The sequence below is a fragment of the Nelumbo lutea genome, chromosome 6 (genome assembly GCF_056320005.1).
Source record: "Nelumbo lutea isolate HS-2025 chromosome 6, American lotus-T2T, whole genome shotgun sequence".
Lineage (NCBI taxonomy): Eukaryota > Viridiplantae > Streptophyta > Magnoliopsida > Proteales > Nelumbonaceae > Nelumbo > Nelumbo lutea.
Genome location: NC_142689.1, coordinates 11,471,045 through 11,494,346, shown reverse-complemented (window position 1 = coordinate 11,494,346; position 23,302 = coordinate 11,471,045). Strand labels below are relative to the sequence as shown.

At 37.0% G+C, this 23,302-nt stretch overlaps 2 protein-coding genes across 3 annotated transcripts in view; one reads left to right on the top strand and one right to left on the bottom strand.

Moving 5' to 3' along the window:
• The first annotated feature begins 5,114 nt into the window (after positions 1 to 5,114).
• Positions 5,115 to 6,936, top strand: LOC148847329 (uncharacterized). Its single transcript, XM_088949801.1, has 4 exons — positions 5,115 to 5,366; positions 5,725 to 5,835; positions 6,002 to 6,082; positions 6,609 to 6,936. Exons 1-4 carry the CDS (start codon positions 5,115 to 5,117, stop codon positions 6,681 to 6,683), a joined length of 519 nt encoding a protein of 172 aa, XP_088805927.1. The 3' UTR covers positions 6,684 to 6,936.
• Positions 6,937 to 7,191: 255 nt separating this feature from the next.
• The window catches only part of LOC148847328 (Galactose oxidase/kelch repeat superfamily protein), a 55,859-nt gene continuing 39,748 nt past the window's right edge, over positions 7,192 to 23,302 (bottom strand). For both annotated transcript variants that reach the window (XM_088949800.1, XM_088949799.1), the window contains 5 exons: positions 21,919 to 22,019; positions 11,583 to 11,762; positions 11,389 to 11,501; positions 8,267 to 8,351; positions 7,192 to 7,441 (listed from right to left, as the gene is read on the bottom strand). In XM_088949800.1, the coding sequence (XP_088805926.1) occupies positions 7,382 to 7,441; positions 8,267 to 8,351; positions 11,389 to 11,501; positions 11,583 to 11,762; positions 21,919 to 22,019 (539 nt within the window). In that variant the 3' untranslated portion in view covers positions 7,192 to 7,381. The remainder of the gene's footprint in view (positions 7,442 to 8,266; positions 8,352 to 11,388; positions 11,502 to 11,582; positions 11,763 to 21,918; positions 22,020 to 23,302) is intronic.

The following is a 23,302-nucleotide window of genomic DNA, read 5'->3' as shown; positions in this document are numbered from 1 at the left end:
CAACAGACAGTGAATGTGGGGTATTTTTAATCATTATTCAACACTTGAACATGGTTGGTCATGGAAGCAAGAAAGGACAGGAAGCAGTAAGCACAAGTTGGGTTGGATGTCTGCATTATAGTCAATTTGTTCCTCTAGTGCCATTTGACTCGATACCCACTACAACTTGCACTTTTGTCATAGTGCTTAAGGAGGCCTAGAAGACTGACACTCCAATCTGAACTTTTACTTCATGGAAAATTTTTCTTCTTTTTTTGTATATTATATCAAAATTTCCCTTAAATTGCCATAATTTCTAAACAAAAAGTCTTAACAACAACGACGGCAGCAAATTATATCTTCAACTGTCCAACATCATACTTACAAGTTGCAAAGCAATAAAGTATTGTCAATTGAGGGTTGCCAATAGAGTGCATGAAGATCCAAATTAATTGATATCTGACCCAAATTAAGTCATTAAGCAAGTATGGATAACCATAGATTGATTATATAATACTCAGGTTTGACCCAAATCTAACAAATAGGATTGGGTTCAAAATCAAATGGATTTAAGAGGGGTGAACAAATAGGTAGGTTTTGAATTGGCTTGAACCAATCCTATCTGATCTATTACAGGGTAGGGTTTGGTTCCAAATTCTTAAAACCGACCCCATCCATATCGTTTTCAAGGTCTAGGGGTTTACCTTACCTGAACCGACTCAATGAACTAGCCTTGATTGGCTTTGGTGAAACTGACCCTGGTGGAACCTGCTTTGAAATAAATTCCGAAATACTTTTGGGGATGTGAAGATTTGATTCCAGGCATTCATGGTTACAAAGGTCATGGTCTCACTTGATCATTGAATTATTTTAAGTGAGTTGATCATTTGTTTTTATGCTAATATTTGAATGTGTATAATAAATAATGTAAAAGATAATATTTACAAAATTTAAATTTAAATTATAAGTTTTGAACCGTATAATGATAGTCTACATATTAACTTACTCAATTTAATCGATAATATAATTTTTAAACCATATATATCATATTTATTAAAAATCAAGTTTTTAAAGAATATGCTTTTTTTTTAAGGGGAAGAGTAAACAAAAATCAGGTTTCATAGGTAGCCCTGGAACCGACCTTCACAGGATAGGTTCTGGTTCATCGGTTCCAGGATTTTGCCATGAAATCAAACTGAACCAACTCATGTTCACCCCTTTGTATATCTGACTTATTCAGCCCCAGATCTGACCCATTCAGAACCCTATAGATAATATAACCAGACCTATTCAGCCCCAGATCTAACCCATTCAGAACCCTATTGATAATATAGCAGACCAACTTGGGTCGGGTTGGGGTGAGAAATTCTTAAATTTTGAATGGGTGTAGTGTAGAATGGAATCAAGCTCAAGCGTATGGTAACTGATGTAGCTACTCAAATGGGTCCGTGTATTTCCCCACCTCAGCCTCACTCTATTTGAAATAGCCCTTGGTGGCACATGCCCATAATGAAAAAGTAGTTTTTCTTTGCTTAGTTTTGTTCCTTTTGCCCTGTTTGGATATACCATGCAAAACTGAAGCATTCAATTTCAGTTTTACAATCAGAAATGTCTGCAGGCTGGAAAGTTGTGGTCTGAAATGCCAACAAAATCATGCCTAATCGTCCCAAGTCACCAAACAAGTTACAAATTTCAAGCAAATGAAGGAAGAAAAGTGAAAAGATTCCGATATGATACTGGAAAAACATGTAACCAATCAATTGGCATCATAAAATAGTAATCAATCAACTGGTATTTATCAAAATTCTTTGAGGGGTTGATTGGTCGTCAAAGCTCTTCCTGTCTTGTAGATTTTGGCAAAGCGAAATAATGTCTTGTTTAAATGAAATTCCTTCCTCCCAAAGAAAAAGAAAAAAAAAAAAAAAGACAAGGGCAATATACATTTGGCCTGAGGACGATGAGATTGGGATTTATGTGCCATGTTGGATTGTGGCTTGAATTCCAAGTTAAATTATTACCCATGTTTAATGGTTTTGGGGGGAAACGGTATCAGTTTTGAAACATACTCTAACTTAACCTTTATCTTATGGTTGCTAGCAATTCTAATTATTAGAATGAAGATGAAAAAAGGGTGATCAACATTTTGAGTGCTTATCTTTGGGGCTCTCTTATGAGATCAATTTTAGGATTTGATCTCTACACACAAATCTTCTGTTTGGTTTCTTTCTCTTGGAATATGGAAATGATTATTTTGATTCCATTTACTCTGACCCTATTTCATGTGTCAATTATGAAGTTCTAAGTGAGTCCAGAACAGGTAGGCACACTTGATGAACACACTGAGTAACTACTTAATAAATTTTTTCTTGTTATCCTATAATACCCCTGACCTATCATCTGTCCAGAATATTTATTGAATGCTTATTCACTATATTCATAAGGGTGTACCTACTAGATCTGGTCTTGCTTAGGATGGACCATGGAATGCACATGTTTGTGATTACTTAGTTTTGTACATTGGAGATTTATAACTTCACTTTTGTAACTTATGCAACTATGCAAGACTTTTGCCTTAAAATTGGCCCTCACTCTTATGGTTGTAGGATCAATGAGCGGTGAAAAGTGAAAACTACCCACATATAGGCCATGTGATCATATGAAGCTAATGGCCCAGCTCAACCCGAAATTGACCCAAACCCACTCTAACCTAAACCAGACCTGACTAATGGAATAGGATTATTAAAACATCCAATCAACCCCATCCTGTGTGATGTGAAGTGTGAACACTATCCTGAAGGCTGTATTTAAATATTTATAACTCAAGTTGTGAAGTGTCAACTTGAGTTTTTTTTGGTATTGATTGCTAGCCTTTGCTCTACATAGGGGCCGTAATTCAATTCTCCTTAGCATAGTACATCATTTTCTAACAACATTAATAACTTTTAATCCGATCTCTCAACTTGAGTTGGTATAGGTCAACCTCAACCCAAATATCCCCCAGCCTGATTAAGAAATCCTATCACCTGTTGAAACAAAATCATACAAGTGGGCAGGGAGGCCTATCATGAGTGAATATGCCAGTGTTCCATATATACATAATAATGAGTAGGTCTCATATGGGGCCTCATGTGTATGAAATACTGGTGTGTTCCCTCATGATAGATTGCCCAGTCCACTGTGTATGAATTACCTTCAATCCAATATCAATTTTTTTTTTCTGGACATATGATATAAAAAGCACTATCAGAAGACATGGGTTTTTTTTTTTTTTTTTGAACAAGAGTGAATTATTAGAATTTATGAATGAGAAAAAGAAAGCCAGAGAGAAAAACAAGCTATGAGAACACCACCACAAGGAACAATATGCGATGCGGGTCCATCCCATGTATGGGTACATTCATGATGGTCGATGATGGAGGTCCCTCTTGGGCTGTAAATATTGCATTGCTTAAAAACGAAAAAGTCGATCTATTGCTGCTGTGGATACTCTGAATCAAAATCAAGGCTGTCAAATGATTGGATCATGATCTGTATTCCATATGAACCAATTGAGCTGCTTAGAGATTTATATAGATCTCTGTTAGCCACTGAGTTGAACCACTGGATATATCTCACCACTGGTCCATTAATCTTATCACCGAGAACCTGCAGTTACATGGGTTTGATCCTATGTTCAAGGTTTGAAATATCGATACAATTCGAGATAGGGCGAATCAGACTGTATCATGAATCGTTCCTTTTTTTTTAGATTTTTTTTTTAATTTGATTTGAAGGAGTCAGTTTAAGGCCCGTTTATCCCCTGAATTGAATATGACACTCCCAATACGATATATATTGGCAAATATGACTAAATATTTGTTAAAATTTTGAGCCTTACCTATGCCTTCATATATTTGGGAGGGTCACCAAGTGACCATCTCAGCTATTTTGGATCATTGACAAATTGCTATTTGCTAATTTATTAATGAATGACCCAGTAGTTAAGAAGATTGGTTACACATCACTCAAAAAGTAGGCGCGGGATCAAATCCGTGTAATCGTAATTCGTAGGTTGTCTGCAGTTGCAGTGGGCCTCTCTGCAGTGTAGAAACTATGCATGAGACGTTTTTATGGGTATTCAGTCCCCGCTCCCAGAAAGTATTCTTGTCTGTCTGGGTGTTTCTGAGTATCTCTAGCTCTTGGACCCACTGAACAGCCCTACAAGGTATTTTCTCAGTTCCCACTTCCCATGCTATTAAACTATATTTTAAATTTAATACTGTAGCACACTGCTTCTCTTTTAGGGTGGATTATTGGGTCCAGATCCTGATACCGTCCAGACTCTGCTGTGGCTCCAGACTGGAAGCTTTTCTCCATTAGTCTAAGATGCTAGCCCTTATTGTCTACTCCACATAAGACTTCTACCCTAAGAAAAAAGATTTACCTGTACTCCTAGGACCTGTCATCAAATAGTATGCTATCCCTCAGACACCTCAAAAAATAATATTAATCAAAGGGAAAAAAGGTCTCATATATTAACTCTCTCTCGCAGATTTTTGTCTTCCAATGTCCCTGGAATATGTAATATGTCTTTGTCAGTAATTCATGTGGAACAGTGGAAGGAACTTTAGCAGTTAGCTGAAATTGCCAATATACCAACTTAAGAAAATGACTATCTTACCAAGAGACGACAGAGAGGCCCATCTGGAATCTAGATCCATCACCAAGCTTTGATTAAAAGAAAAAGTTTAAAAAGGAAAATTCACTTGAGAAAATCTGTACTGGTATCAAGTGACAAATTCAAACTTTGTTGTGGAAGTTGTAAGGGTGTTGATCAAGTGGGTGGTGTTCGGGTAATGGTTGGTAGGTAGATAGGGAATTTGGGTTTCTGATAGTAACTCTTCATTAGCCTAACATGAAAGCTTCTCCTTTTGGTTGATAAAGTGGTAGGCACTTTGGTTATTTCAACCCAAGCTTCTGAATATTCTAGCCATAAAGAAAGATAGTTGGCTCTGAAGCCTTTAAGGGAAGTCTTGTTTATAAGCATCAGCGGCAGAGAAAGAGAACAATCATTCTAAAGCAAAAGCAGAAGGAAAGAGGAGAGAAGAGAGAGAGAGTGAGTTCCAAAGAGAAGAAGGTTCCCTGTAGAGGCAGAGATGCAGACACAGAAGCAGACATGGGAGCAGCAGCAATCACAGGTTCAACGACTAAAAAACTCGGAAAGTATCGGCTATGGTGAGAGCCCAACAAGGGAAGACAAGGAAGAAGAGATGTCCAGATCGGCTCTGACTATGTTCAGGGCAAAGGAAGAAGAGATCGAGAGGAAGAAGATGGAGGTAAGGGAGAAGGTTCAGGCTCAATTGGGACGCGTAGAGGAAGAAACAAAGCGTTTGGCAGAGATTCGGGAAGTAAGTTGAAAGCCAACCTACATGCTCATGTTAGCAACTTAGCATCTGCGTGAAAAGCTAAAAAACCACATCAAAGCTGCCAGTAGCTTATTACAAATACTGTAATTTTCTTCAGAAAAGAAATTGTTTTCAAGAAATTAGGACAGTTATCAATTATCATTCAATCTGACTACAAAATTGCAGTGCTTCGACCATTTTATCCGTTCTACCAAAAATTAATAAAAAAATCATCAGTCACCCCAATATCTGCATGGAAAAAAACCCAAAAGGAATTGCCATCTAATAGCTATTTATATGTTGTTGATGATGAAATACTTTGAATTCTTCGTTTAACAAAAAAGAAATAAAAATTTACTAGGAGCTTGAAGCACTGGCTGATCCAACGAGGAAGGAAGTTGCATTAGTACGTAAGAAGATTGATGCAGTGAACCGAGAGTTGAAGCCACTGGGACAGAGTTGTCAGAAGAAGGTGAGGAGTTCATCATCTCCAACATAAGTGCCTATTAGGTTTCACATCTCATAGACATGTATCTTCTTGCACAAGTATTATTTATTTATTTATTTTTTTAATGTAATAGATAATAATTAGAAAAATGTGATTAATGCTATATGAGTGGGATTTTGATTGGTCACAGGAGAAGGAATACAAGGAAGCTCTTGATGCTTTCAATGAAAAGAACAAGGAGAAAGCTCAATTAATTACCAAATTAATGGAGGTAACATGCAGCTTTTCTTGACAACATGATCATGTAATTTAGGGGGTGTTACAACATGAATGTTTTTTGTTATAATTTATTTCTGAAATTTCCATATCAGCGAAGCAGAAACATGTTCTTAAACTGTTTTTGGTTTGAAAGGTATAAACAAGTTGGTTCTGTTTCAAATAAATAAATGTTCCAAAACAATGATTTTTTTAATGAGAACAATTTTGTAATACAGATATTATATGATTTATAGAACACCATATAAAATAACCAGATGAAAACATGCTCTTTAAACCAAAAGTCCAATAACACATTTTTGGTTTCAGTTTTGAAATTAGAAAACAAATATACAACCAAAAACATGAGAAATGTTTTAAGAACTAACTTGTTTTCAAACCAATTAGTTTTTAACTTGTTTTTGGAACTCGCAAGAAAAACAATTCACGTTGAAGAACACCCCTTAGTATTTTAACTTCAGAAGTTGATTTTAGATTTTGTTTCTCATGCTCTCTCCCCCTTCTTATTATTCTCTGAGCAGTTGGTAAGCGAGAGCGAGAGACTGCGGATGAAGAAGTTGGAGGAGCTGAGCAAGCATATTGATTCTCTGCGTTAAGTAGTGATGTTTATAATGGATTAGGCTGGTGTGCTGTACTTGGGATGATGACTTTCACGTTAATGGGTGTCATTGCTTTGATATATTTTATGAGTCTGTTTCTGTACTTGATTTGCTTTCAAGGAGGGGATTCTACTGATTTAGCAAAGAAACACTCAAACACCCTCTAAATAGGTTTGTAAACCAACATGTCTTTAACTTCATAACTTCTCATCCTCATAATTGTACCCTACAATGGGGTGATTCCATGCAAGTTTATGCATGTCATTTGGTAAATGGTATACTAGGATCCTACCAGTACATGGGCGACTAGTCATCTTTTCAGTTCAGGATGATTGGGTTAATATCCTAATTATACATGACCACTACTTAAATGTTCACCCTATTAAGTTTCTATTATTGGATGTCTCATCTCATGCCGTATTGGAGTTATGCTCAATCAAGGTTCACCAATCCAACCATCCTGATTGATCGGAAACAACTATAAGACTGAGCGTACCAAGAGAGCTGCTAAAAGAAATTTCATTTACTGTTCTTTTGTTCAGATGGGCAAAATAATAGAAAGGGTCAATACATAAAAGAGATTAAACCTTGATTACATATCCCCAGTTCAATGATAAAGAAACAAATGATTCAAACAAGTCCTCATACATTCTTCACATATTAATTTTCTTAAAGGAGTAACCCCAGGTGATTCTTCAATTTGACAGAAGCTGTTTGTACTCGATCAGCAACTTAGGAATATCATCCATGCGCAACTGAGAAGGCATCACTCATGATTTTGAGATGAGAGAATGAAGGGGAATGGGAAGTAAAACACACAAACATTCATAAGTCCTACAATTGAAGAAACAAGAATTTTTGTGGTACAATACATAAGAACATCTCAGGACTTCAAATTCTTGTGGTTTAGAGGTCCATAAAGGAATTTCCAGAATTGGGCTAAATTTTATATGCATACCCATCTTCAATATTTCACTCAGGAAATACTGAAGAGTCTTTGAGTTGCAGTCTACCTTTCATTGGTTCATGCTGTGCATATTTAGAAGCTGTATTTTATGGTTCGTATCAGAATGGTCATCTGAACCCTCTTTTGTAGGGTGTTCTTATCATTCACAGAAAGATTTCTAGGTAGTCTAGAAGCAAAAAGAGGAAATTTAGAAAATGGTAGGGATACAAGTTGGGTACCTGATTTGAAGATTTTACACTGCAATAGGCGACCTGGGTTTATGGGCCATTCAGATTTGACAAAATCCCAACCTGAGCCCACCCAAGTTGCATCCCTAGAAAATGGTATTTTACAGGTGTCCAAGGGGCGATGTTTGCCATTGGTTATTGACTAATATTGTCAATCTATTTATGCCAAATTTTGGTCAGACTAAGAGTAATGACTTGGCCAAGCTTTTGCCAAAACAGTGGTGTGGATAGACTGATAAGCATGGGTCTTTCTTAGCTAAAAAAATATTTGACTTCTGGGAGGAAATTCTTTAAAATATTTAGATTAAAATAGCACTCTGCTCCTTTGCATGCAGCATGACTGAATCTGAGGATCAATACAAACTAATCATGGATCGGGATTATACCTGAGAAGCAGTTTTAATATGATAAAACTGGTAATGTGCAGAAGGATTAGACTCCATTGACAGTGACTCAGATCCACCAATTCCCCTACCATGGTTGCAAAGACAAACATGCCAGGAAAAGGATCAATCATACTGACCAAGCTGTGAATTAACATGAACAACTAAGAGGTGTGAAAATCATATATGTACCATAAGGAATGCCTGTAATAATCTTTCTGACAAGAACAACATTTTTTTTTCTTTTTTTCTTTAAACGTAAGGTAGTTTTATTCAAGATCAAACCACTAGCTCACAAAGAAGCCAGACCCCAAAATACACAAATACAGTAAGTTTGAAAAATAATTGCTACACCATTCTAGATTTCCAAAGAACCAAGGAAAAAACAGGCTATTTTTCTTTATGATCTTATTTTTGTAAATAAATACTGCTCAAGACTTTGACTATATTGTGCATGGTAAACAAATCTGCATCTTATAGCAAACTAATTTTGTTTTAGGGATTCAGACATACACCAAAAAATATTTAAACACTTGTGCGAATTTTCACTGATTCATCTTAAAATACCAGAATTAAAAAAACTGAAAGAGGTGGAATTTGGGTTTCCTGGCATAGAATGTTTCCTGATACAAGTCCAACAAATGTATTTGAAGCTTTGTTTTATTATTATCTTTTTTAAAATGTATTTGAAGCTTTGCTCAGTACAAGAAAACAAATTTCCAGATGTTTTAACATTTCTCCCACAAACTGTGAAGTGATTAGATAAAAAAAGTCAACACTTAACACTTGGACTCTGGCAGGTGAACTGGAAAATTCAAATACTCAGCCATCATAGACTAAGAAATTCTATAATTTGTATTAATATTAGCTGGTATTCCCTTGAGTTTTCTTATTTGTGTGGCATTTCCTTGCGTTGCTAAAATAGCCTATGTTAAGCACCAGGTAAATTTCCTAGACAATATTTCAGGACATAATAACTACATGGCCCCCTTTATGTATCTCCCTGCAAAAGAACTTAACAAAATCAACTTGTCTCTTCTGGTATTGTGGACATTTGCAATGCCAACCTGTACAATGATGATGATAGACAGGTAGAAGTTCCTACAATTTTCAAATTTGGTGGTGGGCTTTGTAGGGTGAAGGAAGGTGATTAATGACAAAGAAGGACCGCAAAAAGATCAGATTGAATCATATTAGGTACATCCAAATTTGATTGGATTATATTTGGATTCAAATTGAATCTTCTTCAACAGATCTATATTGAGTTTGAATTGAAATCAGATTGCAATCTGATATTGAATAGCATAGTAGAAAGCTAAAAACAGTAATCTGATTTGATAACAGTGACAGAGAAAATAAAAAGTGGTTCTTGAAGAGAAGAGAAAGAGAAGAAGAGATGGGGAAAAGCCAATAATGATCTGGCCGCCCCACTCATTGTCTTATATACTCATAAAATAAAACTGATTACAATGACTAGTATGCCCTTAATAGGGCATTACTGCTAACAACATAAAAACAGTCCCAAAAAATAACATAAATTAATGGGCCTTGGGCCCAATACCATTAACTAATTATTCTAAATAAGAAAAAACATAAAAAAACTGCTGAATCTCAACAAGCATTAATAAAATAAACTAAAATGGTCAAATTACTAATTATTATTAATAAAATGAACAAAAAAATTACTTTTCTATTGTATATCACGAACAAAATATATTGAAAATAACTTGTACTAAACTTGAACCAACGACTGTAGAAAAATCACAACATTCAAAACCAACTTTACGAATAGATATAATACAAATTTAAGTATATATACACATCTGCATGAATCAGAATATATCAGATAGGGTAAGGGTGGGTGCATATTCAATTCAATTATAAACAAATCAAATTGGGATCACCCTTAACCAAATCAAACCAGAATTTGGATTTCGATAAACAGATGCCATTTGCAGCCCTTCCAGCCCCACAAAGAATAGTGCTGCAAGCCCCTTGGAGAAGCAATCGCAGCCATACAAAGAATAGGACCGCAAGCACCTTGGGGAGAGAGAGAGAGAGATCAACTTTTCCAAATTTTAATTACAATGCCAATTTATAAAAAGACTCAACATATGCTCATTATGTCCCATTAAATAAACAAATAAAAGACAACTCTATGATAGACCCAAAGATAAATTTTTCTAAACTTATCATGGATTTACATCCTATTATTAAAATGGTCATACTCTGTCCAAACATGTCAGATTAAAGTCTTGATCTCACTGAATAGATAACTAACCTGTCTGATGACACCAAAACCAGGCAAAACAAACAAATTTTGACTCCTAAAAAATAGGGTGAAAGAAAAATGATGTGACTGCATTGTCAACTTTTTAAAATTCCAAAGATTATCTAATATGACTCTTTAAAACTAGTTTGACCCTTAAAGAAAATTAACTCTATCTCTAAAACACTAATAAACCAGAAAAAAACTTCATAAGAACTCAAATTGACTAAACCCCAAGTAGTCAAAAATTTTTTCTTCCATGGTTTCTTTCCCTTTTTCCATGTCTGCATCAAATGATTTCTCCATTCTGTCATTCCTTCTAAGAAGCTTTCTCATTTGTTCTTTTTCCCTTTTTCTGTCTTAAATGTTCATAACGTACTTCCTTTTGAATTCTCCTCGCGTTATGTATATTTTTTTGAGAGAAGAATAACAAGCTGTTGCAATGCTGTCAACTCAGATTCTGTATATCACAATGCAAAAATGACAGAAAGCTTTTTAAGATAAAACATTTCAACTATTTTCACCCGTTTTACAGTGGAAACAATTTTTTTCTTACAGAAATATGAAAGCGGCTTTAGCCAAATTAGAAAATGCATTTCCCTTTCTTTTACCTACTATTTTTGTCCATGTGACTTCTTCCCAAACCAATTAACTCAGACCAGGTTTAAATACCAAGCTTACTTTCCAAGACATTTTTTATTAAATCAGAGATCCATACTTGTCCAACAAAAGGGTACAGCAGAGTGATGAGCATTCTATAAATCTAAATTGGTATTACATTAAGAAACATTGAGAACATGCAAACTACAGAATGTGCAAACATGAACGGTTAATAAATGTAAATGGCAACGCTTACAAATGGCAGCGGGTTATTAGACGTTGGTAATCTCGAAGCAAAGGCCCCAACTCCCTCAGTGGTATTGCCCTTGGAGAAGACTTCTTCCAGTGGTCACGAAGCGCCTGTACAGCCTTCATTGAACCAATGAAGACAATGTTAGATGGAAAATAGATAGACATAACCAGCATAGCATAGATTTACACCAAACTTACCTGAATGTGTGTAACCTGTCCACTAGTGGACTCTTGTCCTCTGAATAACCTTGATGATTGTTCAAGAAACTCGTTGTCATCCAATTCATCTGTAATACCAACCTCAGGAGCCGAAACTGAAACAGAAACTTCTAATCTCTTTTGCAATTCTGTGATTGGGGAATATTCTCTTTGGCTTTCCTATAGAAAAATAGGATATGGATAGGTTTTAAAATAAATAGCTAATTTCACATCATTACTGGCATACATATTCATGGTAAGACTAAACAAAATTAAACAGAAGGTAGAATACAACATAAGCCTTGTTTTTCCATTCCAATCTTATCCATTGTTAGACTGTGAATCCAGAAATCATTTTCCAGTACCTTAACATGTCCTTTTTGGTCTGTTCCTATTTCTTCTAGACCTTCATATTCTAAAGAACGTTCTCTACTGATTATTTATACTATTGATAAAAAATTATTTATTTATTTATTATTTACCATATTTTGGAATCATGAACCACCATTTCTGTGGTTATTGTTTTTCTTTGCTTTTATTCCAACTGTTTAAAAGAAGACAATTTGCCCATAGATCAGGAAAAATGTGCATAATAGACTCGTACTTGTTAATTTTGAATGAAATCATACTGAATGGCATATTTTTTGAGAAAAAAAACAAACAAATACATTGACTTCTGTGAATAAACCCTAGTTGTTTCTAGGTCAAAGTAGAGAAGAATAAAGAAGAAAGAAAAGAGAGAAGAAGAAGGAGAGGAGAAGAGTATTCGGCCAGACTAGAAGAGAGGATGTTCAAAAGTCCCTCTCCTAGCCGACCCACTTGACTTTTATTCATGAAAAACTTGAGTTACAAGAAAGACAATTTTGTCCCTCATAGAAGATGGGACACATAACTTAAACTCAGATACAATAGACATTTCACTTTCAATAAGATACATCAGAATGACCAAAATACCCCTGACTCGAGCATTCTAACACTCCCCCTCAAGCTGGAGAGTATATATCATATAGTCCCAGCTTGTTACAAATGTAATCTATTCTTCCCTGAGACAATCGTTTTGTGAAGATATCTGCCCACTGATTTCCTGAGCTCACATGAGATGTAGTTATTACCCCACTTATCACTTTCTCTCTCACAAAGTGACAATCCAACTCAATATGTTTAGTTCTTTCATGGAAGACAGGATTGGATGAGATGTGAACAACTTGGTTATCACAATATAGTTTCATGGGTTTGTCAATTGAGAAACTCATCTCCTGTAGTAGGTTCTTCAGCCATACTAGTTCACATGTGGTATTGGCCATAGCCCTGTACTCTGCTTCCGCACTACTTGCCACCACTGTTTGTTTCTTTCTCTTCCAAGTTACAAGATTGCCACCCAAGAAGGTACAATACCCTGTGGTTGACCTCCTGTCTGATATAGAGCCAGCCCAATCAGCATCTGTGTACCCTACTATCTCAAGAGGAACCCGTGGATGTTGCATAAACTAACTCACCACACTCACAACAAATGATATATCTGGTCGGGTAATGGTCAGGTGGTTCAACTTTCCCACCAACCTTCAGTATCTTCCAGGATCATCAAACTCTTCACCTGCATCCACACTTAACTTGGCATTGAGTTCCATAGGAGTCTTTGCTGGTTTAGCACCTAACAACCCTGTTTCTTCAAGTAGATCAAGAACATATTTCCTCTGACATAGGTTGATCCCCTGTTTTGACCTCGCAACGTCTATTCCTAAAAAATACTTTAGCTTCCCTAGATCTTTCGTATTGAAATGGTCCTGTAAAAATTTTTTCAGCCGGTCAATTCCATTGCTCTCACTTCCAGTTATGACAATATCATCCACATACACGACTAGCAAGATTTTTCCATCTTTTGAGTTATAGCTAAACACAGAATGATCAACCTGACACTGTTTCATCCCAAAGGCCTTCACCACTTCACTGAACCTGTCGAACCATGCACGAGGAGATTGTTTCAGTCCATAGATTGCCTTTTTGAGCCTGTACACCTTACCAGCCTCCCCCTGAGCAACAAACCCTGTTGGTTGCTCCATATACACCTCCTCAACAAGATCACCATGTAGGAAGGCATTTTTTCATGTCAAATTGTAGGAGAGGCCAATCATACATAGTAGCCAATGAGATCAACACCCGAACTGAACCAATTTTAGCCATAGGAGAGAATGTCTCCATATAGTCCACGCCATATAACTGAGAATAGCCCTTGGCCACTAACCGTGCCTTCAATCGTTCCACACTGCCATCAGGAAGATGCTTCACTGTATAGACCCATTTACACACAACAATGTGCTTACCAGGAGGAAGGGTGGTGAGTTCCCATGTATGATTATGTTGTAGAGCAGAGAGTTCTTCTTCCATGGCTTGCCGCCACCCTGGAGAGGCAAGGGCTTCCTGTGCAGTCTTGGGAGTGGGAACCGATGAGAGTAATGATATAAACTTGCAATGAGAAGCAGAAAGGTGAGCAGTGGAAACATAGTCTGAAATGGGATGAGAAGTACAAGTATGTTTACCTTTCTGCAAAGCAATAGGGAGATGAAGATCTGAGGGAGAATGAGCAGTAGTAGGATCTGTTGGCGGGTGCTGAAGTGGAGGAGGAGCCGAAGCACTTCTGCGAGTATACACTTGAGTAATTGGCGGTCTCTTTGTAGTAACTGGCATATGATGTGCATCTGCAGTAGGAGTGGGAGCTACGGGAAGGGGGTCCACAACCGGAACAAGAAGAGGAACCACAGAGGGAGAAGAAGAGACCCCGACATTGGAGAAAAAAGGAACTGACTCAAAGAAGGTGACATCAAGGCACACAAACGATTTATGAAACTTAGGGTTATAACACTTGTACCCTTTCTGAGTCCTTGAGTAGCCAAGAAAAATACACTTCGTAGCCCGAGCATCTAGCTTGTCTACTCCAGGCCCCAAGTGTTGAACAAAACAAACACAGTCAAAGACTCTTGGGGTGAGAGGAAAGGGAGACAAAGTGGGGAACAACATGGAGAAAGGGGATTGACTTCCAAAGATTGACATGGGCATCCGATTTATTAAAAAACAGGATGTAAGAACAACATCACTCCAAAAGTGCTTTGGGACATGCATATTGATCATCAAGGACCAAGCAGTTTCAAGAAGATGTCTATTTTTCCGTTCAGCTACACCGTTTTGTTGCGGGGTGTAGACACAAGAAGTTTGATGAATTATTCCATGATGTTCTAGGTATTTCTGAAATGATGAGGAGATGTATTCTTTGGCATTATCGAAGCGAAGTATTTTCATATGAACACCAAACTGAGTGCGTATTTCAGCATGAAATTTCTGAAAATAGAGAACAATTCACTACGGTATTTCATAAGATAGATCCATGTCATCCTTGAAAAGTCATCAACAAAGATTACAAAATACTTAAACCCATTATATGACACCACTTTAACTGGACCCCATACATCAAAGTGAACTAAAGCAAAAGGACTTAAGACACGACTATCAGTTCTTGGACTAAATGAGACTCGATGATGTTTTCCCAACTGACATGACTCACAATCTAATGATGAAAGATGACTCAAGGAAGGAACTAGCAGCATCAAAGCCTTGAGAGAGGGATGACCAAGTCTGTAGTGCCATTGGAGAGGAGTAAGAGACGACTGAAAAGCCACTGGAGGGCCAATACAAACCACCGGCTTCATGCCCTCCACCAATCTTCGTTCCCGTCTTGAGATCCTGAAACACACAAGAAGAAGGATAGAAGGTTACAGAACAATTAAGGGACTTGGTTAATCTACTAACAAACATAAGGTTAAAAGGGAACTTAGGAACATATAAAACAAATGCTAAAGACAATGAGGAGAGATCAACATCACCAACACCACAAATAGGAGATGTAGAACCATTAGCAAGTGTAACTGTCTGAGATGTGGAGGTGTGAGAAAGGGAAGAAAATACATCAGGAGTCCCAGACATATGGTCCGAGGCGCTAGAATCAATGATCCGGGGTGAGGCTTTGGAAGCTAAACAAGTCATACCTGAATGGGCAAGTGTAGTTGTGTTCTGCTGAGATGTTTGAAGGAACTGCTCATATATTGCCCGTGGTACACTCACCATTTCCTGCCCGGAAGCACAAGTGGGTGTGGAGGGGGTTGGTGCAATTTGCTGGCTTTCAGTAATTGTACTACTACTCTTAGATGTAACATGGTTAGCCCAAGTGTTGGGTGGACCACGCAAATCATAGCAGAAATTAACTGTGTGCCCCTCTAAGCCACAATGTGTACATTTTCTCTGAGCATTACCCCTTCCTTTTCCACGGCCTCCCCCTGACTCACGACCTCCAGTCCGGCCAGTGGCCCGGTTAAACATGTGTCCACCACGGTTGCTTGGAGGACCACTACTGCCACCACCACTTCTACTCCCATGACTACTCCCTTTAGTCACTACCAAACCAGATCTATCAGAGAAGGAAGAATGTTCCACTAGCTCAATGGATGTCCTCTTAAGACAGGCAAAAACTTCTTCAAGTGAGGGGAGAGCTGATCCCCCCAATATCTGTGCTCTGACAGGCTCATACTCAGCCTTCAAACCCACAAGAAACCTAGTCACATCAAGTTGTTCACCTTGCTGTTGTTGGATCTGGACATCTGATGTTAGAGGGTGATACACATTTAGCTCATTGCGGATGTTTCTCAAACTTGCATAATACTCTTCTAAGCTTTGACTTGCTTCAAATTGAAGTACTCTTGGTATAACTGATATACCTTAGTTGTGTTGTCTTGTCCAGAGTACAACTTTTTAGCATGATCCCAGATCTCTTTGGCTGTATCTAGGAACATGAAGTTCACACTAATCTTTGGTTCCATGCTGTTCCAAAGCCATGTCATTATCTGTGCATCATCTTGTTCCCAATCACTGAACCTAGGAGAATCAGAGGAAGGTTTCTCCTCCCTCACATATTTTACTTTCCTCTTGGCCTTCAAGAACACCTCCACAGATTTTGCCCATGGTACATAGTTCTCACCATTCAACTTGATGGATGTCATTTGAACACTTAGATAATCTGAAGAGAGCATGATGCCTGTTTTGTTGTCATTCCCAACTACAGTTGAAGCCATCTCAATTATGTCTCCTCTGAATATACACCACAATCTCACACTTGTCACAAGACTTATCTCACTTACAATACCACCAACCCACTTTCTTCAACTACACATTACACACTACACTCTAAAGCTGAAATCATTCAGTCAACACATCAAACACTTGGACTGCACACTGCAAGACCATTTACCACCAACACACCACTACTGAAATTACTCAGTCATTTCATTGAACACTTGTTCTGTATACTGCAGAACTGATTACACACAAGGTCTAGGGGTTCACTTTTAAGCATTTAAAAACATAGATATGTCAGCCACCACAACACAATCAACACCACACCACTGCTGTCATGGCATCAGCAGTCTACCACTCTTCTTTCAGCACACATGTGAGCAAGAAAACACAAAAAAAAAAAAAACATGACTGTATACGACCAGCCCTCTTCGTACATTGAATAGAGGGTCTAGTATACCACTTCAACGACCACCACAGCACCGGCCAGAGGCATTCTCACCTCCAGGCCCTCAAAACGACAACTCCTTTTCAGCCCTTTATCGAGTCTTCAATCAGATCAGCTGTAGGATGATGAAACCTACTGTGAAGCTAGCAACGAACCCAGGAAGAAGACAGCAGCAAGAAAACGAACACCAGACCTTAATGCTCTGATACCATGTGAATAAACCCTAGTTGTTTCTAGGTCAAAGTAGAGAAGAATAAAGAAGAAAGAAAAGAGAAGGAAGAAGAAGGAGAGAAGAGTATTTGGCCAGACTAGAAGAGAGGATGTTCAAAAGTCCCTCTCCTAGCCGACCCACTTGACTTTTATTCATGAAAAACTGAGTTACAAGAAAGACAATTTTGTCCCTCATAGAAGATGGGACACATAACTTAAACTCAGATACAATAGACATTTCACTTTCAATAAGATACACCAGAATGACCAAAACACCCCTAACTCGAGCATTCTAACAACTTCTAGAAAAATGTGTACCACATGAACAGTAAAGATTTTCAAATACATTTATGCATATAAATGCATTAAGTATATTATATATAATTTTCAAATTTCTTATTTGGTACTTTTTAAATGAAATATTATTAAATATGTATTTATCTTTCGACACTTTTTACTATACTCACATATACTCAACCAAATTTACACCATGTTTTTTTTCTTAAAACCAAACAACATATGGATTTTGTTTTGAGTTGTTAAATGTGAAGCGAAGGAAGAAGAGAGGAAAGAGAGAAGAAGAGGAGAAGAGAAAAGTTATGAATGATGTGTCATGTTACTGTTCACACAACATTGCATTTATATCTTAAGGAAAAAGTATAAGATTGCCCCTACTTGGGCGCCCAAATACAAAAGAAAAGAAAAGACCAAAAAACCCTCACAACTCATTATATATTCTCAACAGTCCCCTTCAAGCTGAGCATAGATTTCTATCATGCCCAGCTTGCCTAGGTTACTATCAAACTTTGGCTTGTGAATTCCTTAGTAAGGCAGTCAACAAGTTGATCATCTGATATTACAAAGGGCAAGTAAATATCTCCACTATCAATCTTCTCTCAGATGAAATGTCTATCCACTTCAATATGTATTGTATGATCATGCTAAACAAGATTGTGAGCAATGTTTATAATTGCCTGATTGTCACAATAAAGTCTCATTGGGGTTTGAACTTGAATTCCCATTTCTATTAACAAGGTCCTCAACTATTGCAACTTTAACCTATGAGCCATTACCCGTATTTTGCCTTTGCACAAGAATGAACAATAACAAATTGTTTCTCGTTCCTCCAAGATATCATCCACTATTCCTACCCAATTTGCATCTGTGTAGGCCTCAATATTCAAATGCCTGTGATTAGAGTATAACATTCCTTTGCCAAGACACCCCTTCAAATAAGCAAGAATCTTGTTGACAACTTGCATGTGAGAAGTTCTAGGCTCATGCATTTATTAACTAACAACGTTGACTACATAGGATATATCTAGCCTAGTCAAACATAGGCAAAGAAGGCGACCAACTAGTCTCTAATGGACCTCTCTGTCTAGAAGAAAATCTCCATAAGTGGCATTCAACTTGTGGTCAGGGTCAATTGTGGTTCCAGCTGGCTTACTCCCCAATTTCCCAACATCCTAGAGCAAGTTAAGAACATGTTTTCTTTGAAAGATGAAAATACCCTTCTTTGATCTTGCTACTTCAATTCCCAAAAGGTATTTAAGATCACCAAGATCCTCGATCTCAAGTTCACAAGCAAGGATGCCAGCTGAGAGATTCCAAAGACATCATCCCCAGTCACAACAATATTATCAACATATACTATCAGCATGGTCACCCGATCATCATGCCTTCTTTTAAACAAAGTATGATCAGCTTGAGATAAAAAAACCTAACCATTAAGATTATCCTTCTAAACCTATCAAACCAAGCTTTGGGAGACTATTTGAGTCCATATAGGAACTTCTTTAGACAGTAGACCTTTCCTTCATTGTTAGAAAAGGCTCACTCTTGGAGGCTAGTCCATATAAACTTCCTCCTATAGGTCTCCATTAATAAAGCCATTCTTTCTTTTATCGATAGAAAATTGAATTTATTGATTAGTTATATGTAAAAAATAACACAAATTGATGGCCACAACATCACCCCCACTAATACAACAGTGTTACAAGGAATCCCAAAGCAAATGTTGCCTTGTTATTCCTTGTTTAGCTAAGAAGTCAGCTATCCTATTTGCACTTCTTCTAGCCCACTTGAATTCAGCATCCAATTCTCTTGCATTCCTTTCAACTTCCCTGTATACATTCTTTAGGCTCCAAGGAATATTTCTATTACTTCTCTCCCATGAGATAATGACTTTTGAGTGAGTCCCCTTCCGCCTCCAACTGTTTGGACCCCAGTTAACCTGAGACCATGTAGTAAGGTCATCGGTTCAGCCCTTATAGAATAAGCTACACCAATTGGCCCTGAATAAAGAGCCAATATTATGCCCTCTAAGTTTCTAATTACCCCACCAATTCCTACCATACCCAGGTTACCCAAGAAAGTTCCATCAAAGTTCAACTTGCATCTTCTGCCTAGTGGGGGTTTCCACTCTATTCTAACTCTAGAGGACTGTGCTACCTCCTTCCATGCCCTTACAATGTCATTGACTGTGAAAGCAATTGAAAGTTTTAATCCACAATGCTACCTTCACTTTTATATTCTCTATCACCTCCTCCACAAATCTACTCTTTTCAATAAAAATTCTGTTACTCCTTTCCTCTTAAACCATCCAAATAGTTGCTTCCTTAGTAGCTCTCCACATCAATCTCCCTCTTTTCTTTGGGTTGCATTAGGAAGTTTGGTCTGAAAATGTCCGACACCTCTTGCTGAGGGACCCACCTGCAGCCAAAAAAAGAATAGAAAAACTCCCAAATACAAGTTATAAAGGAATAGGAGATTAATAAGTGGGATAGGGATTCTCCACTTTTCCTACATAAGAAGTACATATGAGGCTAGGACTTTAGGCGGGATAGGCTTAATCCATATTTCTTTAACTGGAAAGTCCACCCATTATGAAACAAGTGAGGCTAGAAGCTTAAAAAAAGAGGAGCAAGTAAAGAGTCCATCAGATGAGAAAGTCCAAACTCTAGAGTCTTCCAAAGTAGGATCCAAGATGGCTGCCTCCAAGATGTTAATAAGGTTAGTCATTGAAAGGCTCTCCCTCTCCCTTAGGCCTCTTTTAAAACCAAGGTTCTAGTTGATGCCTGATGGAGAGGGAGTTCCCAATCTAGACACAAGTTCACCCTTGAGGTTCAAGAGGGCAAACAGATCAAAGGATTAGCCTTTTAAAGGATTTTCCCCTATCCAAAAAAAGGCTAGGGAAAATGTGATGCAAGAGACATAATCACACAAATAGAACTCATTTTTGATACTGGAGCAATTATTTCCTAATAATTGATGCCATAGGTTTAAGTATATCCTTTTTTGATACCAGTTGTGCCTTGTATCTCTCAATAGAGTCATTATCCTTGTGTTTAACAATATACATCCACTTACATCCAACTAGAAACTTGTCCTTGAGAAGAGAGACAAGCTCCCAAAGTCTGGTTCTTTAGAAGAGCATCTATTTCTTGGTTCATAGCTTCCCTCCAATGAGGTGACTGTATTGCCGTTGTAACATTGTGAGGAATAGAAACAAAATAAATAATAGATACTAGGTACAATAAGAAGGTGAGAAAGCACCATAGGAAACATACTTAGTGATGGGATAGTTGGTGCATTTTCTCTTTTCCTTGCAGATGGCAATGGGAAGATCAAGGTGGGATTAGTGACAAAAGCATCAAGAGGTTCAATAAGTGTAGGATCAAGGTCACCTTCATTAAGCATTAGGAGCCACCTTCTTTCATCACTTGAAAAAGACAATTAAAATATCTTCTTAAACCCCCTATTTGCTAATGTTGTTCATTCACACATTCCAATAAAATATCTTCTTAAAAGGCAATTAAAGTTATAAAATCATTACTTTTTTATGTGAGAAATAAGAATTTAAGACCCTAACATGGACTTGTTCGGGCTTGCCTCGAGGGGCGTGGTACAAAGGTGACTCATAAGAATGCAATAAGTTTTACATCACATTAGCTACTTGAAGTAATGCAATTGAAGAAAAAAAGAGATTGTAGGTTTTACATGCTTGAAAATGCTTTATATGTTTGCTTTTATTTTTAAATTTTCATTTGAATATGCTTTACATGTTATGTTTATGTATTTTAATTTTAGAAAATAGGTTTTTTTTAAACATTTATTTTAAATTTTAAGTTTATATTTTTTATAATTTTTTTGGCATTTTTAATTTTCTGACATTTTTTTAGCATTTTATTTTTTGTAATTTTGCACCTTGCTTCAAAAAGGTGCATGCCTCACCTTGCGCCTTGCGCATTTAAAACACTGATCTCTACGCATACTAGAGGTTGTTGGTGAACCTTTTTTAACTAAAAGTCATGGAAGCATGTTCTTGGTATAACAAAGGTTGTTGGCGAACCTTTTTAATTGCACTACAGATAAACAAAAAAGAGACCAGAAAATTTTAAGGTGACTTTGTACACTGGTCACCACTTATTCTATGCAGTGATTGTCAGAGGCAACTTTATGTGGTGCTGGCCTCATGGAATTATAACTCAACTAAAATCCCATTAACCTATTGCCATGGAATTTAGAGTGAAGATCTAATGGCACTTTCCTTCTCACCCTGAATACAGATTGGAGTGAAGTGCTTCGCACTAATCCATCCTTTCTTTCAAAAGGATCTTTTGGAAGAGGTTTTGGCAATCGCCTTGCAATTGGATCATCTGCATATCAAGCAAGAGACTGTCGTTAGTATAAGTCAAATGTCCTACTAGAGTGAAGAATGTGCTTTATACTTTTGATTTAGGACAGGAAGGACAAAGTCCTACTACGGTGTATGTGGCAGGTAAAAAATCCTAACTAAACATCTGAATTATGAACAAAAATAGGAACGAGAAAAAGAAATAGAAGAATTTAGAATAAGAGGAGAGGAGAAAGAAAAGAAAGGATCACACCATTACAGAAGTAACAACAGGAGAAGAAAGACCACACAACCTCAATTTTCAAAACCATAACCTTTATTCATTTCAATTATGCAGGTGCCAAGTGTTCAGATATGGATACTCATCAAAAAAGTGTTCAGATAATGGATTCACTGAAATCCTTATGTATTTTTATATATTTGGATAGTAGGGGCATTTTGGTTATTTTACAGGTTGCCTGTGGGGCCTGGCCTAACCACATAAACTTGATTTTTCTAGACATAATTTAGTTGCACTTAAAATTTTATAGTCATTGGTTAAGTAGTTTGGTAGTTACTGAGTTCTCTTTGAATCAAAGTATGGAAGTGGCAATTCTACAATTTTTGATAGGCCACCCCCTTAGTATCTGTATACTTGTCCTAAGTGTAAAAAACATGGTGAATGAGTTGAACTTTCTATATAATGAGGTTATGGTGAGTGATTTATATAAACTCTAGAGTGATTTTAAGTTCTCACTCTCTCTCTCTCTTCCCAAGTTTCTATCACCTTTAACCACACCAAATTACCAAATTTCATTTCCAAATTCAATCTTTTTTTTTATAAGTAAAATCAAGCTTTATTAATCAATAGATAAAGGCATTACAAGCAGCCCTTAGAGAGGCACAAGGGGCTACCTCTCCCAAGTACAGTTACATTTACAAATTGAGCCCAATACAAGCATCTTCAAACTCAATCTAAAATCCTAGTTTCCGGAATTTTGACATTTTTCTCTCATAAAGGGAGCTTTTCATCATTTTGTGGTCTTCTTTTATTGGTTAATTTTTGGACCTTTATTGTGCTACTGAGAAATTGTTAAGCACTACCAGACAGATGGTTTTAGTATCAATAACACACAGACCAAGAAACCTTGCACTTAACAAAATCAAAGGTAGTTATCCAATTATCTACATGTAAAAGTGAGAGTAAAATAAAACAAAAGAAAAAAAAAAACACATATGACAAAAAAGGAGGAACAATAAACGAATTCTGCCAGTGGATTTGTTTAAATCAACCAAAATAGTTCTAATGACAAATTATATATACCA

Bases quoted from the DNA above. Each gene is read 5' to 3' on its own strand.
- LOC148847329 (XM_088949801.1), top strand. From the start codon at position 5,115: ATGCAGACACAGAAGCAGACATGGGAGCAGCAGCAATCACAGGTTCAA. The intron at 5,836-6,001 runs GTGAGGAGTTCA...GATTGGTCACAG, and splicing joins GACAGAGTTGTCAGAAGAAG to GAGAAGGAATACAAGGAAGC. The intron at 6,083-6,608 runs GTAACATGCAGC...TTCTCTGAGCAG, and splicing joins TAATTACCAAATTAATGGAG to TTGGTAAGCGAGAGCGAGAG.